A 14573-nucleotide genomic window follows, 5' to 3' on the forward strand; every position below is an offset into this window, starting at 1 on the left:
CATCCTGGCGGGAGGGAGGATAGGCCTTTGGTGTTCCGGCTCCCTTTAGGGAGGGGCCTCGACTGGGTGGCCAGCTGTCCTGCCTTAGTGGGAGTGCTACTTCCTGCTGTGTGGAGAGAGGTGGCCCTGAGTTCCTTGCCCAGAGTGTGCAGGAGGGAGGAGGAGAAGGCCGAGTGTGACAGCGCCCTCTGCACGCAGTACCTGAGTGTGCTTGTGTAGCTGAGCAGGGCTCACCCCTTGGGGGTCCAGGGGCAGTACCGCTGTGGGGAGAGGAAACTGCCTGGAAGTTGCCCTCAGAATTATCTGGGTGGTCTCTCCAGAGTGCCTTGGCCCCATCCCCGTCAGAGCAAGTGCCAAGTAGAACAAGTCCATTCCCTCCATTGTATCCCTCACTGTCCTTCTCTGCCTCACCTTCCAGGCTGGCCAGAACAGCTGTCTTGTTTTGTGGGTAGAACTGAGATTTGAGCTGGGAATTAACCCTCACAAGTCAGTGAAGACTGTCCCTCTTGTGTCACCACACAGCTGCGTCATAAAGCACGACAGCTCTGTCAGCCCCTTCCCCACACAGAATGGTGCATGACTCATGAATATGTATGAGCTGCCTTGACCCCCGCCCCCCCCGCTTAGTAGCTCATACAAGCAAGTGTTGTGTGTGTCCACATGTTGTTACTGTGACTCTGTCTCACTCTCTGTCTTAACACAGTAGGTTTATGGCAGCATATAAGCTAGAGAATACTAAAGAATAAAATAATCAGCATAGGTATTAGGGCAAAAGAAAACTAAAGAATATGGTTAAATCCAAGAGTAAAATGATAACTTGAGAATGTGAACCACCAAGTTCTGTACCCTGTACTAAAGGTTGTCATGGACTTTACACGTCTTAGCGTTAAAGGAACATCAAAACAGTCGGCTATAATAAGGCTTGGTACCCACGAGGAGAAAAAAAGTCAGCTACTTGGGAGACTCACAGCTTCCCTGATGCCTTCCCCAAGGCCCAAGGTCTGCACAGAGTAGGACGTTCCGGGAAGAAGTGGGTCGAGGCACCTCTTACGTGGCTCTCACTTCCCAGGTCCGTTAGAATAGAAGACATTGTGTTTTGAGAATCCCATAGCGAGTTGTGAGTTTAAAGAAAACCCAGTGAGGTATAACAAAAAGAACCCCTGCCCCCCAATCTGTTCATGAACCAGGCTCTGCCAGGGAAAAGGAAACTCTTTTGTCAGACTGTAAACAAAAGAAAAGATTGACTCTGTATTTATTTTGGGTTCAAAGAATCAAAGAAGGGAGAGTTAAACTAATGTACTGTTTACTTGGGGAATTCTGAAGATCGAGTGGGTTTGTCTTCCAGGTTAGAGGGGAATGGAACTACCTTTGCAGAGGATCATTTTGAGTAAGTTTTATAGAACAATAGTAACGAAGCTTTTTTTCTTTATTTTTCTCATATGCTTTAAGCAATTTAAGAAAGATATAGATGAACACCAGTCCCTGACTGAGAGTGTCTTACAGAAAGGGGAGATTCTTCTTCAGTGCCTGTTGGATAACACCCCAGGTGAGATGCTTGAAGATTTGAATTGAGCCCGCGCTCCATCCCTCGGCAGCAGGTCCAGGGAGCCACACTGTCACTGGTAAAGACCCCCCTTCCCCCAACTGCCATAGATTCCTGTGGCTGCGGCCCTCCCACTGTCGTTGCCCCACGGCCACAGGGGGAACCAGTCACGGTCAGAAAGGTAAGTTGAGTAGAAGGCGTGGAGCCTGCAAGAGTGACACACTTTTACCTTTTCCTGGTAGTGACCTGCGCAGGAGTGCTGGTTTTAATCCAGCGGTCTTTGGTTCTCTGGTAGGATATACACAGTAGGGAGCCCTCAGGGGTTCCGCTCCTATCCCAGCACAGGCTGGACCCCTCTCTGGTTATCTGCTTTGTGTTCTGCCTTGAAGGAGACTTGTTTCAGCATCTGAGAGCAGTCAGTCTGTTCTAAGGGAGCAGACTAAGGGAAGAAGTGAATTGATGAGAGAGAGGGACAGGTGGATAGTGGTATACCAAGTAAGCTCAAGTTCATTCTGTAGGATGGACTCCCCACTTAGGAAAATGTGAGGTCACAGACATTAAGAGTATGCCTAAGCCTGCAGGGTGCAAGGATTTACAGTCGGCCTTGCTCTTGCTGAGGGCAGATGGGATGGGGAGGATGAGGTGGGGAATGCTAGCTTTAAAGAGAACTGATGGATCGCCAAAGCAGCCCCTCATTTCCTAGAAGACGAAACAACCAAGAGCTAAAAGAGCCCATGTAGATTATGCCTCAGTTTTGGAGTGAGGTGTGGTTTATCCCGGGAACAGACCACATTGTCAAAGCTGGGCGGGGCCCTCGGGCTCTAGAGGGAGTGAGGTGGCACTGTCCTGACCAGCAGCGGTGGGTTCGTGTTAGGCAGGTGGTATAGGGTGGTTTCTCGACCTGGGCATTATCAACATCTTGGGCCACATGATACTTTCTTTGTGAGGAGGGTTGTCCTGTGTGTTGCGGGATGTTTGGCAACATCCCTGGCCTTTGGCCGTTATAGAACAGTAGCACCTCCTCTCCAGTTGTGACAACCCAAAATATCTCCAGACATTTCTTCCCCTGGGGAGAAAAATGACCAGGGTTGAAAGCTGTGAACAGGCAGAAGGGTTTCAATGGGACAGGGAACTACTGAAGGATTTCTAGCGGGGATTATCCGGTGTGAATTATGTGAGCCCTTGGCAATCCCCTGCCCTCAGGAGGCCTTTGTTTTGGCTCTTGCACTAGGGTTTTTTGGGTTTTACTGGGGCAGAATTCAGTATGCCAGCCTCCTCTGCTGCGTGTAGTTACATCAGCATCGTGCTGAACACTGTGTGCCAGACACTGTGAAGTAGTTAATGTACCAATTTTTTTTCCCCATTTAATCCCAGCCTCGTGAGATAGGTACTCTTCTTACTCTCACCTCGGAGTTGTGAATTTGCCTGAGACCACACAAGGAGTGGCAGCCTGGCTCAAACCCCTTTCTGCCGACTCCCCCGCTGCTGTGTCTGGAAGTGCAGGGGCCTGAGCAGGAAGGGAAAGCCCTCCATACCAGGAAACTCTCCCAGAGGCCGCATGGAACAGTGGGCCTCTTAAAAAACTACAGGTTCTTTGACCTTCATTTAAAAACCAATCCAGTAATAGTTCTTGGTGCTTAATCTGTAATAACATTTCACTTTGCCCTTGTCTCAAAAGGAGTCTAAAGGTATTTTACTGCCAAAGTAAGGCATTTGGGGTTTCTGTGATTTTCAGATACATGCGCAGGCTCTTTAAGATGGACACACTGCCCGTCCCGTCCTTGGCTTGGACTAATGAGGAACTTTGGTGTCGTGTGAACATCACAAGTTCCCCTAGACGTGCACAGGGTTTCTCCAGCTATGTGTGGGACGCACCTCCAGAGTCCATAGAGCCTGGGCACAAGCACTCCTACCCAGTTTCACGGCCTGCTTCCTTCTGCAATCACCAGTGCAACTGTAGGGACAAGAACCAAACTAACTCCCCCTCCGAAATGTCCGTCTCAGCCTCCTGCCGAGGCCTCCCTGTGGGCAGCTGGCTTTTCGCTGCGCTTAGCCTCAGTGCTTGGGTGCCCGTGTCGCCAGTCCTTTCTGGAGCCCACACTCCTTAGCGGTGACGATTCAGGCTCCTGTGTGTATGTGTTTAATTAAAACAGGAAAGTCTTACTGGGAAAGATTACTTCATTCTTACTCCCAGCTTTCCTTTTACTTGGCCCCAACCAAATACTCTAACATCCTAAGATAAATGTTTAGAAAAGAAAATAAAGGTCCCCGAATTCTGACAAACACACAGGAGGACTGAGCAAAGGTCTGGAGGGGAAAATCCAGCCCAGTCGTTCTTACAGACGAGCTGTACCGTGCACCCTGGCCGCACTCCTCCGCCAGGCCTCGCCAGGACGGCACTCCGCCCAGATGACACGGCACTCATGTGGCTTCCCCGGGGGCCTGATCTCGGCACAGCGAGCCCATGTCCCTTCTCCTGGCACCCGTCTGCCAGCATCCCCTGCAGATACGCAGCTTCCCCTTTCCCTTCCGCTGCTGGCAGATGTTGCAGCTGTAGCAGGAAACCAGAGAGAGTGTTAACACAGCTGATAAAGGCTCAGGAAGCTAAAGCAGCCTTTGTGTTTCACAAAGGAAATAAGGTTTCTCAGAGAAAAACAAGCCTGCTGTGTGTGATGCACTCTGAACCTAGCCTATCCCTTCCGCAAATGAACACTTGGCCTGTGGGAGGAAATCTTGGCCTTACTAACTTCTTGTCTTACTTAGCCTGCTTTCAGGTAATTTTCTTTTGAAGTCTCTTCGCTTAGGGCCCACAAAAGGTTCACGAGCATTCCCAAATACGTTCCCAGACTAGCTGCATACATGCCAAGTAACAGTTCCCCAGCCAGTAGAAGCTGTTAGGAACCTGGCAGCGGGGCCCAGTGTCCTAATCTTGGCATATCGTTTCGTCTCATTTAAGCCTCCTGCCCCGTAGGGTCTGGATGTGCCCTGTGTCTTAACTCTAAAGGTCAGAGGATGATAACCAGTCACCGGAGCACCCTGTTTCTGTGCCTTTTGGTGAATTACGTAAATCCAGAGTGAAGCCAGTGAGATTCTTTGCTCCGCTTTAATCATAAGTTAACACCACAGATTCTCCAGCGCAACAAACAGCAGTCCCTAGAGAGTCACCGTTAAAAAGAGTGGACATCCTGAAACTATTGCCACGTTCCTGTTTTGTGTAAAACACTGCACCCTTATATATGATTCTTCCAAAACACGCTTACATGTTGGGTGTTGGGGTTTTTTTTTGGGCCTAAATGCTTTGAACCTCATTTGTTAGTGTTAAAGGATGTCCTCGGGAGGATCTCGAAGCAGCCCAGTGAGCTGGAGAGCCATGCAGATCGCCTGTATGATGCCATCTTAGCTTCCCTGGACATGCTGGCTGGCTGCACCCTCATCCCTGACACACCAGTGGCACACAGGAGCACCGACGTGAAGGGGATTAGTCTGGTGAGTAGGCAACCCGAGAGAAGAAAACGTGTCCACTGGACCCCAGTGCCAGGTGAGGGTACAGAGCTCCTGCTCTAAAGGTTGACTGTCTCTTGGAAGACTGTTGAACCAAGAGTGACTGAAACAATGAGATGCTAGAAGACCCAGACGCTGAAAAAGGGAGATGCTGCCATTGCCAGGAAGAAGGTTGGGGGTCTTCCTGTGGGAAGCTGGCTCACTGAGGTGCTTTCCACTAACTCCGTTTCATCCCCACTGCCCACTAAGGACTAGGGTGCCCTCCCCACTGCCCACTAAGGACTAGGGTGCCCCATGCTCGCACTTCCATGGCAGTCCCTTCACCTCCAACCCCTCAAAGACAACAGTGGCGGAACTCCTCTGTGCCTACTTTTTTATATGTCTGCGTCTCCAGTAGAGGGCCATTCTCAGGCTGCCTGTTCTGGAGGCTCTTCTGGCCCATCTTCAAGCAACTTACTGATAAATCCTCACCCCTCCCTTCCCAACAATGATCTCTGCAAACTCCCTTCTAAAAAGGGCTAGGGGATAGGTGGGGTAAGGTGCCTTGGAGACTTTACAACTTTCTTTTCATCTTTGGGAAAGTCCAACAGGGAATGATAGGGAAAAGGAGCTGAGAGCAGAGGGGGTTCGTGCCCAGTGTGGGGCCGCCACTGCCCAACCTGCTTTCCCTGAAACTTCCTCTACTGCAACCAAAATGTGGTGCGTCACTCACAGACCTTCTAGGTAAGACTTCACTGTGAAAGTAAAGGATAAAATCCAGGTGTGTCCAGGGCAGGGAGGCCCTGTACTTGCATCAAGGAAATCTGAGCAACAGTCATTGTAGTTCTAAAATGAACACAGTGCCTGCGGGTGTTCTTTCTTCCTCTGCTGCATTCTGCCTGTAAAAATGTTTCTCTTTCTCTTTCAGGCATCTTCTAAGGCAGAGATGTAATCGGCTAAAACCTGGCTGGTGGGAAGCTTTCAGGAAGCCCTTGTAAGAGCCATTTATAACACTGAAATCACAGGGGGAACTTAACTCTAATGTAACTAGTTTTAAAATGCCTTTCTCTTCCCTGAAGTAAGGGCTATTGAGTTCCTATCTTTATTTAAAATGAATCCTTCCAAACTAAGGTTTTCCTTTTGGTGCTTCTCAACAAAAGCATGTGGCTTTGCAGTTTTTGATAAAATAATGCTAATAAGGCTTACAGGCCTATCATCCCCTTCAATCCAGCTAAAAACAGCAGAGCTCCTAAAATAGTCTACCTGCTATAAAGGTCATTTAAAGAAGGTTCGTTTGAGAGAGAAGGTGCCAAATACATGGAATTCTCAGGCATACCAGAAGACCCAGGAGACTGAAAAAACTGAATGGTTGGCCAGGAACTTGAGTCTTTTCATAAACTTAAGCTTAGGTTTATAAATCCCCCTTGAAGATTTTAGAAGAGACTTTAAGTCTCCAATAGCTCTCAAATTATTTTGGGTTGTTAGGACACCTTTTAAGTTATCTTAGGGGTCTAGTAATGCTCCGTCTGCCTGCCTAAGATCTTAAAGGAAAACGTGTCAGACATAGGGAACTGCTACTGAGCTTTGCAAGACTATGGACCTGATTATCCACACCTAAAGGGCACCTCTAGGAGGACGCGTCTATCCACGCATTCCTACTCTGTCTTGGAAGAGCAGTCCAAGATCAGGGAAGAAGAGGGCATGCGGTCACTAGGGAAGGAAAAAAGGGAAATGTTTGGTTGCATGATACGTAACTTGATAGGGAAAAAAAAGAAATCTATGGATCAACCATTTAAAGCATCAATTGTAAAGCTTTTTAAAGCAAAACGATCAGCTATTGCTGGTAACCAATTCTGCAAAAAATCAAAACAAAAAACAACCTTTAAAACATTTCTCTTGTGCCATGAATGAACACGGAAGAAAGCATGTCCCCCCTCCCCCCCCCCCCCCAACGTATCTGTAGCGTTATGGTGGGCTAGGACTTATGGAAAGGATTTTTTGCACTTAAACATCTTTTTTCAAACTCCTTCCAGAGTCTCATTTGAGGAGGGTTCTTTTAAGAAAGGAAGAGCTTATGTTTATAAAAAATGCACAGATCATTTTAAATCTAAAGGTGACATTAGAACAATTATTCTCATGAGATTTCTGATACTCCTCAGAAGAGAACATTTAATACAAAATTACCTTCTTTAAAAGAAATTCAGGCCTTTAATCTTGGTTCCATAGTGAGATTTAAGAAGATAAAACCCCTCCAGAGCAAATAATTCTATATGTAAAATTTCCTTAGGAACGACAGATATGTCTAATGGCCTTTGTTCTTTTAATTTTTTTTAATGTTTATTTATTTTTGAGAGAAGGACCGAGTATATGTGCACGAGCAGGGGAGGTGCAGAGAGAGAATCCCAAGCAAGCTCCGCACTGTCAGAGCCGGACGTGGGCCTTGATCTCATGAACTGAGCCAAACCAGGTGCCCCTAACGGCCTCTGTTCTTGAATTGATCTATTTTCTCTTCTCTTTGTGGCTATAAATTGGTACGTGCCTTTCTACTGAGTGTTACGGGATAGCCCTGAGGCGTTAAACCCACTTATCTGCTAGTATATGAGAGACAGTTTCTATTAGGTTCACCAAAAAACCTAAGATGACAACCCTACAGAAACAGACTGGCCAATGATACAGCAACTGAATGCTGAGTATGCCATTCTGTTCCCATCCAGCCTAATAATTACCAGCTTCACCTGATAGGAATTTTCAGAGTATTTTATTTCGGAATAACGTGTTTCCCAGGAAAGTTTTTGTTTATCTCCTTTGAAATAAGGTGTGACTGAAGATACTCGGGACCTAGCTATGAATGCTACTGAAGAGTATCAACAGAACCGTTAATTATATCTTTAGCAGTGCTTATAAGCAGTTTAAGACCACCTTGAAGACTCAGGTTGAAATCGTTTCATCCCAGGAAGGTGCTGCCAGCAGCATTTCCATGGGCAAACGTGGCGGGGTCAGACTCGCAGAGAGTCCGGCTGGCCACTGCACCGACTGCAGTTGGTACACATGAGCCTGAAGGACAGCATTAGCTTGCACTGACATAGCCATAGTTACCTGTCGTAAACTTTCCTAGTAGTCCCTTTAAATCAGTAGAATTGAAGTCCACGGGGAAGTGGTAGTACTAAGAGCTGGACTGGCGGTTTCGAGCCCTGGGTTCGTGTTGCAGCTCCGTGGCTAGGCTCATCTGCAGATAGGAGACAGTATCAATACAGGGCTGTTTTTCAGCTTAACTGGGGACATAAAGTAGGGTTGACCTAAAAGATGCTGCAGTGGCAGCATGCATGCTAAAGGCAATTTCAGTCGCAAGTCAAAGAACGAGACATTTTGCTTAGGCCAGAATGGCTATCGTTCTGCAAGGACTTCCCAGAGATTGTAACCAATCAGGCTTAGAACACTTCCCTTATTCCCACAGCTGATTCATGGAAGCCACTGACATTAAAATATGACAAGTGGGAATTCCCCTTATTAAATGAACAAATTATTACTTGAAGCGTTTGTACTCGGAGACATCTTGCGGGAAGCCCAGTCTTGACTGCTGTGGGGGAAAGAACACTAGATTTTCAGACCTAAATAAGTATGTAAATATGCTTACATCTTAAAATAAGTTCATGTAATGTTTCTTGCTAGCTCACCAGTAAGCTGACAGTTGGAACAGCTTGCTGTATAAACTGAAGTGCACAGCATCACACTAACATTTGTATTATTCATCTGTTTTAGGAAATAGCTTCTGAATTCTTTCCCCCTCTATACGGTATCAGTAAGGCAAAAAACAAACTTCCGAAAAAAACACAACTTCACCCACATAACTGTTGGTAACTTGAGGGATTTTTCAGTTGCCTTATGCGAGGATGAATAGATCCAACAAGCACATCTATAATACAAAGTAAACTATGATTTTATTGTGAAATTCTCAGATGGAAAATTAAATTGAATATTCTGTCCATTTCATTTTACAATAATCTTACCACTTATTTTTGTACCATGTATTTCAATTGCCTGTTCAGTGAAAATAAAGAAACCTATCGTTTTTGGCTTGTTTTTAAAATTTTATCACTGGATTAAAGATCCCACCGTAAAATGTGTTGCCAACAGCCACATCCCAAGCTCCTAAGAATGTTTTGGCTGCTATTTCAACCCCAAGGAAACCATCTCTGACTTTACCACCTCAAAATGCCATCGTTAGCAAAAGATTTTTGTTTCCCACAATAAAAACAAACCTTAGGCTCTTTAACAAAATTTTTCACATGTGCAAAATTCCACTGAAATAAATACATTGTTTCCATTTATCATTCCCACCCTGCATTTGTGTTCTTGGTTAATTTTTAGGGATATGATTCCTAAAATTAGGGCAATCAATAGTAAATTTCCTGCTTTCTACTTTAATGCTTTAACTCTCCTCCAACCTAAATTATACAGTTGTGGAGGATAAGATAGTTGACATCTGACTCAGAGCACTGAAGAAACAGTATCAGCACACAACATTAGTCTGATCACTTGCCAGTTAGGAAAAATGTGCTGCTTTTCACCTCTACCGCAGAAGAATTAACAAAAATGTTGATCGATGAAGCCGTTTCAAATGGTTTTCGAGAAGGATCAGAGATAAGAGACTAGATAGCATACATTCTAAACTTGTTTTCCATATAATTTAGTCTCCCTGAACCACTAAGCCTGGTTAAATCCCTATACAGCACAGAAGCCTCCCTGGTCATTTACTGGATATATTATCTGAAAAGCATATTGGATGCTGCTCTAAGATAGGTCTACAGTGCCCTGGTTGCACACACAAATGGCTGTTTTGAGTATAATGCAAGGCTCTATTTCCCTTTAACCATAAGAATTAAAACAATACTTATCACCATACAGTTTGATATTACTTCCAATAAGTACAATATTTATTAAACATATCTTCAGTTGTTTTGTTACATAGTGTGCAACAAATTACAATATTCTGCAGCCACAAATTATATGCAGAGTATGAAGAAACTATTAATCAGATAGTGTAATCTTTCCGTTTATAACTCTACAAGGAAAAACTAGCAAATCAGATCTTACATATAACATCTCACTAAACTTTATGCATGGAAAGTGACAGACACTGGTTGTGCTGTTTGATACAAAATGGCTGAACTTCATCTTCAGAAGACTAAACCTGACATCTAAACATGCCAATAGAAACATCAAAACAAAATATATTCTAACCAACCACGGGAAACAGTCTGGTATCAGGAAAGCAACAAGGATTACACACATTATTTTATAAACCAGCACACAAAGGTTTAAAACAGTTCTGAAAATGAAGTTAGCTGTCTTGAGTCAAGGGAATAAAAAAAAAGTCAGTATTGACCATTTACAATCTCTGACCTTTGTGGAGACGGTAAGAATCTGTTGTAGTGCAGCTACATACAGTACAATTCAGGCAATTTTGTTTTTTTCACTTGGGTTCAGATTGCAAATTCATTGCTGTGAGAGAAGGGCGGAGGCAAATTTTAGCAGCAACCTCCACCTGACTGCTTGACCGGAGTGCTCTGAATTTTAACATTGGACTTCTCTGCACCACCAGCTGTTGCTCCAGGACCCATTCGCTTTTTAATCTCAGCTGCCATCGTCATGAAAGACTGTTCTACATTCGTTGCATTCTTAGCACTGGTTTCCAAAAATGGAATTCCAAGGGAATCTGCAAATTCCTAAGAGAATAGTAAGGTTTAATTAACACAAAGTTTCTTCCACTTAGTGCATTTCTGTCATCTGAAACGGGGAGTGAAGGAAGGACTAAGTTTGCTGAATCCAAAAAGACACTACGCGAACTGCCATTATCAGCATATGCTACTGCACGTATTATTTTTTTAAAGTTTTTATTTACTTTGAGAGAAGGGAAGTGTGGCAGGGGCAGACGGAGAGGAGGACAAAGAGAATCCCAAGCAGGTTCTGCGCTATCAGTGCAGAGCCTGACACGGGGCTCAATTTCACAAAACATGAGATCACGACCTGAGCAGAAATCAAGAGTTGGGTGCTTAACCGACTGAGCCACCAGATAGATGCCTCTCCAGTGCACGTATTTTAAAAGCTGTAAATGGTTGTGGCTGTTGTGGGACTCCATACCCATACATAAGTAATTCAAACTGAATACCTTCAAATGCAGTTTGAAAAATCAAACTTGAAACATACCTTTGCTGTTGTGTAGTCTACTACTTTCTTTGTGGTCAGATCGCATTTGTTCCCTACCAACAACTTGTTGACGTTTTCACTGGCATAACGGTCTATTTCCTGCAGCCACTGTTTAACATTATTGAAGGACTCCTAAGAAGACAGACATTTTTAAGAATGATCATACAGTCTGGACACAACTGCTCTAAATAAGCACGTAAAAACAGAAGTGTCTTTCCCGGCCTGAGAAGTAGACAAGTCTAGCTATAAAACAGTAACTAAAGTGCTGGGAAGAAAGTGAAGTGATATGTTACAATGACTATACATATATGCATAAGACATTAGAATGTGAAAGCTTAAAGGAAATACAGTTCATCATTAAACTACAGTCAGATCTGTTTTGGAATAAACAACTTAAAAGCACCTATAAAATCTTGTGTTTTGACATTTGATCAAATTTTAGTTTATGAACAAGAGAGCCTACCTAAAGTGTTAATACTAGAGATGTCAAAAGGTATTATTAAATAAATGAGTCCAAGGTAAAGATGCTTGTTTCCTTTCCCACAAGCCTATTTAGGGGAAGGAGATTTTCTTATTTAAGTATTTCATGGTAATGACTAGAGACATTTTTAATTAGCACTTCTTTGTTTTCCTGTTGATACTACTCCCCCCATATTTCTAATGGCATGGACTCTATAAAGTCTATGATTCTAGTTATCTCCTAATTAGCTATGATTTCATAGTAGAGATGAGACTTAACATTTGACGCAAGAAAAACAAATCCTAATTTTCAAAGTTTATTTTTCATACTTTGATAGAAAAAAAAGACCCTGAAATTTTCTTTTTGATCAAAAGAATAATGATGGCCCTCAGACCACATTATTCACACCTTCTCTACACCCTCCTTCCTACCTTCTCGTAACAGCTAATTTTTAGATCCTCATGGTCCTCTTAAAAGAATCGTCCTCTAGCTCATCCTATTTCTGAACCACATCCTGCAGACGCAGAGATCTCTAATCTTGCTTTTGGCAACTCTGACACGTCTAAATTACTAGCAAATTGCTGCTAAGTAATTAGCAATTAGTAACTGCTAAAACCAAGAACACAGTATACACCAAACAATCCACAGCTCCCTATGAACTCTTGTCAGAATGATCAGTTATTAGTCCATAATAAATATAAGCAGAGTCCCTTGCAAGCAAATGTAAAACCAATTACTAAGTTTTCTATTTGCTAAAGGAAAATACAAAATTTTGGTTGGTCAATTTATTAGTATAACAGAGGGGAGAAAAGTAACAATATACCTGTTGTTCTTTTTTAAAGTACTGCTTTAAAATAAGTATTTTTAAATGTTTATTTTATTTTTGAGAGAGGGAAAGAGAGGGGGGAAGGGGCGACAGAAGATCCAAAGCAGGCTACACACTGACAGCTGAGAGAGAGCCTGTGGGGCTCGAGCTCATGAACTGTGAGATTATGATCTGAGCTAAAGTCGGACACTCAACCAACCGAGCTACCCAGGTGCCTCTAAAATAAATGTTTTTTATGTGACTCATTTATTTGGGAGTGGACAAAGTATTCTGCCCTATAAATAATACTGATGCCAAATACACGAAGTAAAAGAATCTGGTATTTATCCAATAGTAACCTCCTACTTTGTCACTGTAACACGACTTCCTCCTGGAACTTACCTGATCTGTCACATCATACACAACTATGATGCCATGGGCTCCTCTGTAATAACTGGAGGTGATTGTTCGGAATCTTTCTTGGCCTGCTGTGTCCCACTATTATAAAACAATCAAGAAATCCAAACAGTTCCATTAAATAAGAGGTGGGGGAAAGGGCAGGAAGGAGAACAGTTTTGTTTATGCAGCTTTGGAGACTATCAAGATTTGACATGGGAACGCTAACCCTCAATGCTCACACTACTAGATTGCATGGTAATTGCAAAATACCTGAAGGTTCAGGATGAAAAGGTTGTGCCAATACTTCAGCTTCTGGTAATGCTCCCGATGAGTTCTTTGAGTCACAGACTATGTCATTCTCTTGATATTCCTTCCTACAGCCTTAGCACTGTGCAAGGCATTTAGTACGAAGGCGGACAGGTTGACCTGATTAGGAAAGCTAGTAGCCTAACACCTCTTGAACAGTATACTCTCACAAATAAGACAAAATCACTTGTTAGGACATTTTACCTTCACGGAAAAGCACCGAAAGGACCTAATTCAGATAACTACTAGTCACGATAGCACTTTAACCATCTCAGGAAGATACTATCTCAGTCCTGGGAAAAACAATGTAAAGAAGATGATTCTAAATACTTTTAGAAAACTCATTTTAAGAGCCATCTGCCACACTTCGACCATATAGACTCAAACAATGAAAACAAATGCTTATGTTGTTACATTAAGATTCTGGGTTTAAAAGACTAATTGTTAAAAATATCAAGAGGCAAACTCAATGGTTAGATTTTAAAAGCCTTGGTTTTAAGAAAAACAGTAAGTTCGTATGAATTGCTCCTAGTCAATGACATCTTCTTAAAATATGTGTGTAATCAGAATAGCTACCTACCCCACTAAAAGCACCTGGTAAAAATAACACCTTGACTGATGGGGAAATAGCAAAATGGGAATTGTTACCATTGAAAACAAAAACCAAAAACGGACTTGATGCCTAAAGCAAGTGGAGATTAACATGCAACAGCCTTTAAATTAAGGGAGGGAATTGTAAACTTTTGGATTATATAGCTCATGAATTTTACACTGATCTCCATTAGTGTCTTAAATGGCAAAACTAAAGGTTCAGGAGCACTCAGTGAAATCACTTCCTTTTTTAAAGAGCCAGCCCAAATAGGGCTGTTGAAAACAAGTTACAATTTTGGGGATATGTGAATACAGCTCGGATATTAAGAGAATATTATGGCAGTAGTGTCAATTTTGTTAGATGTGAAAGTGGTGAAAATAGTAAAACAGAGATGAATACTCAAGTATTTTTGGAGTAAAATATGATGTCTGTAATTTACTTTAGCATGCTCCAGTAAGAAAAAGAAAAAAAAAAAAAAAAAAAGATGTTAAAACTGTTAATCTAAGGCAAACCAAAAAAAGTCACCACAGCTTCATTACCTTTTTTGTCCAAAGTACTAAGCTGGAGCGTGCAGAAGACTATTTAGATATGCTGTGCAAGTAAGGAGCCTCAAAGTCTTTCAAGATATCCATGGAGAAACAAGAACTTTGGAGTCACACCAACCTGACTTCCAATCTAGGTTCCTGGTTATTTAACACTAGGGAGAGTCACTTAACAGTTTCCTCATCTACAGATCACCTTATAGAACTGCTAAAAGGTTTAAATGAACTGATGTTTATAA

At 43.0% G+C, this 14573-nt stretch overlaps 2 protein-coding genes across 3 annotated transcripts in view; one reads left to right on the top strand and one right to left on the bottom strand.

The window, feature by feature from the left end:
- CEP68 (centrosomal protein 68) overlaps positions 1–9096 on the top strand; it is a 26520-nt gene extending 17424 nt beyond the window's left edge. For both annotated transcript variants that reach the window (XM_043603517.1, XM_043603518.1), the window contains 3 exons: positions 1450–1546; positions 4860–5029; positions 5952–9096. In XM_043603517.1, coding sequence (XP_043459452.1) covers positions 1450–1546; positions 4860–5029; positions 5952–5975 — 291 coding nt within the window. In that variant the 3' untranslated portion in view covers positions 5976–9096. The remainder of the gene's footprint in view (positions 1–1449; positions 1547–4859; positions 5030–5951) is intronic.
- RAB1A (RAB1A, member RAS oncogene family) overlaps positions 8938–14573 on the bottom strand; it is a 30899-nt gene continuing 25263 nt past the window's right edge. Inside the window, exons 4-6 of the mRNA XM_043603519.1 lie at positions 12898–12993; positions 11231–11362; positions 8938–10749 (exon numbers count right to left, since the gene is read on the bottom strand). Coding sequence (XP_043459454.1) covers positions 10552–10749; positions 11231–11362; positions 12898–12993 — 426 coding nt within the window. The 3' untranslated portion in view covers positions 8938–10551. The remainder of the gene's footprint in view (positions 10750–11230; positions 11363–12897; positions 12994–14573) is intronic.

Source organism: Prionailurus bengalensis, chromosome A3 (assembly GCF_016509475.1).
Source record: "Prionailurus bengalensis isolate Pbe53 chromosome A3, Fcat_Pben_1.1_paternal_pri, whole genome shotgun sequence".
Taxonomy (NCBI): domain Eukaryota; kingdom Metazoa; phylum Chordata; class Mammalia; order Carnivora; family Felidae; genus Prionailurus; species Prionailurus bengalensis.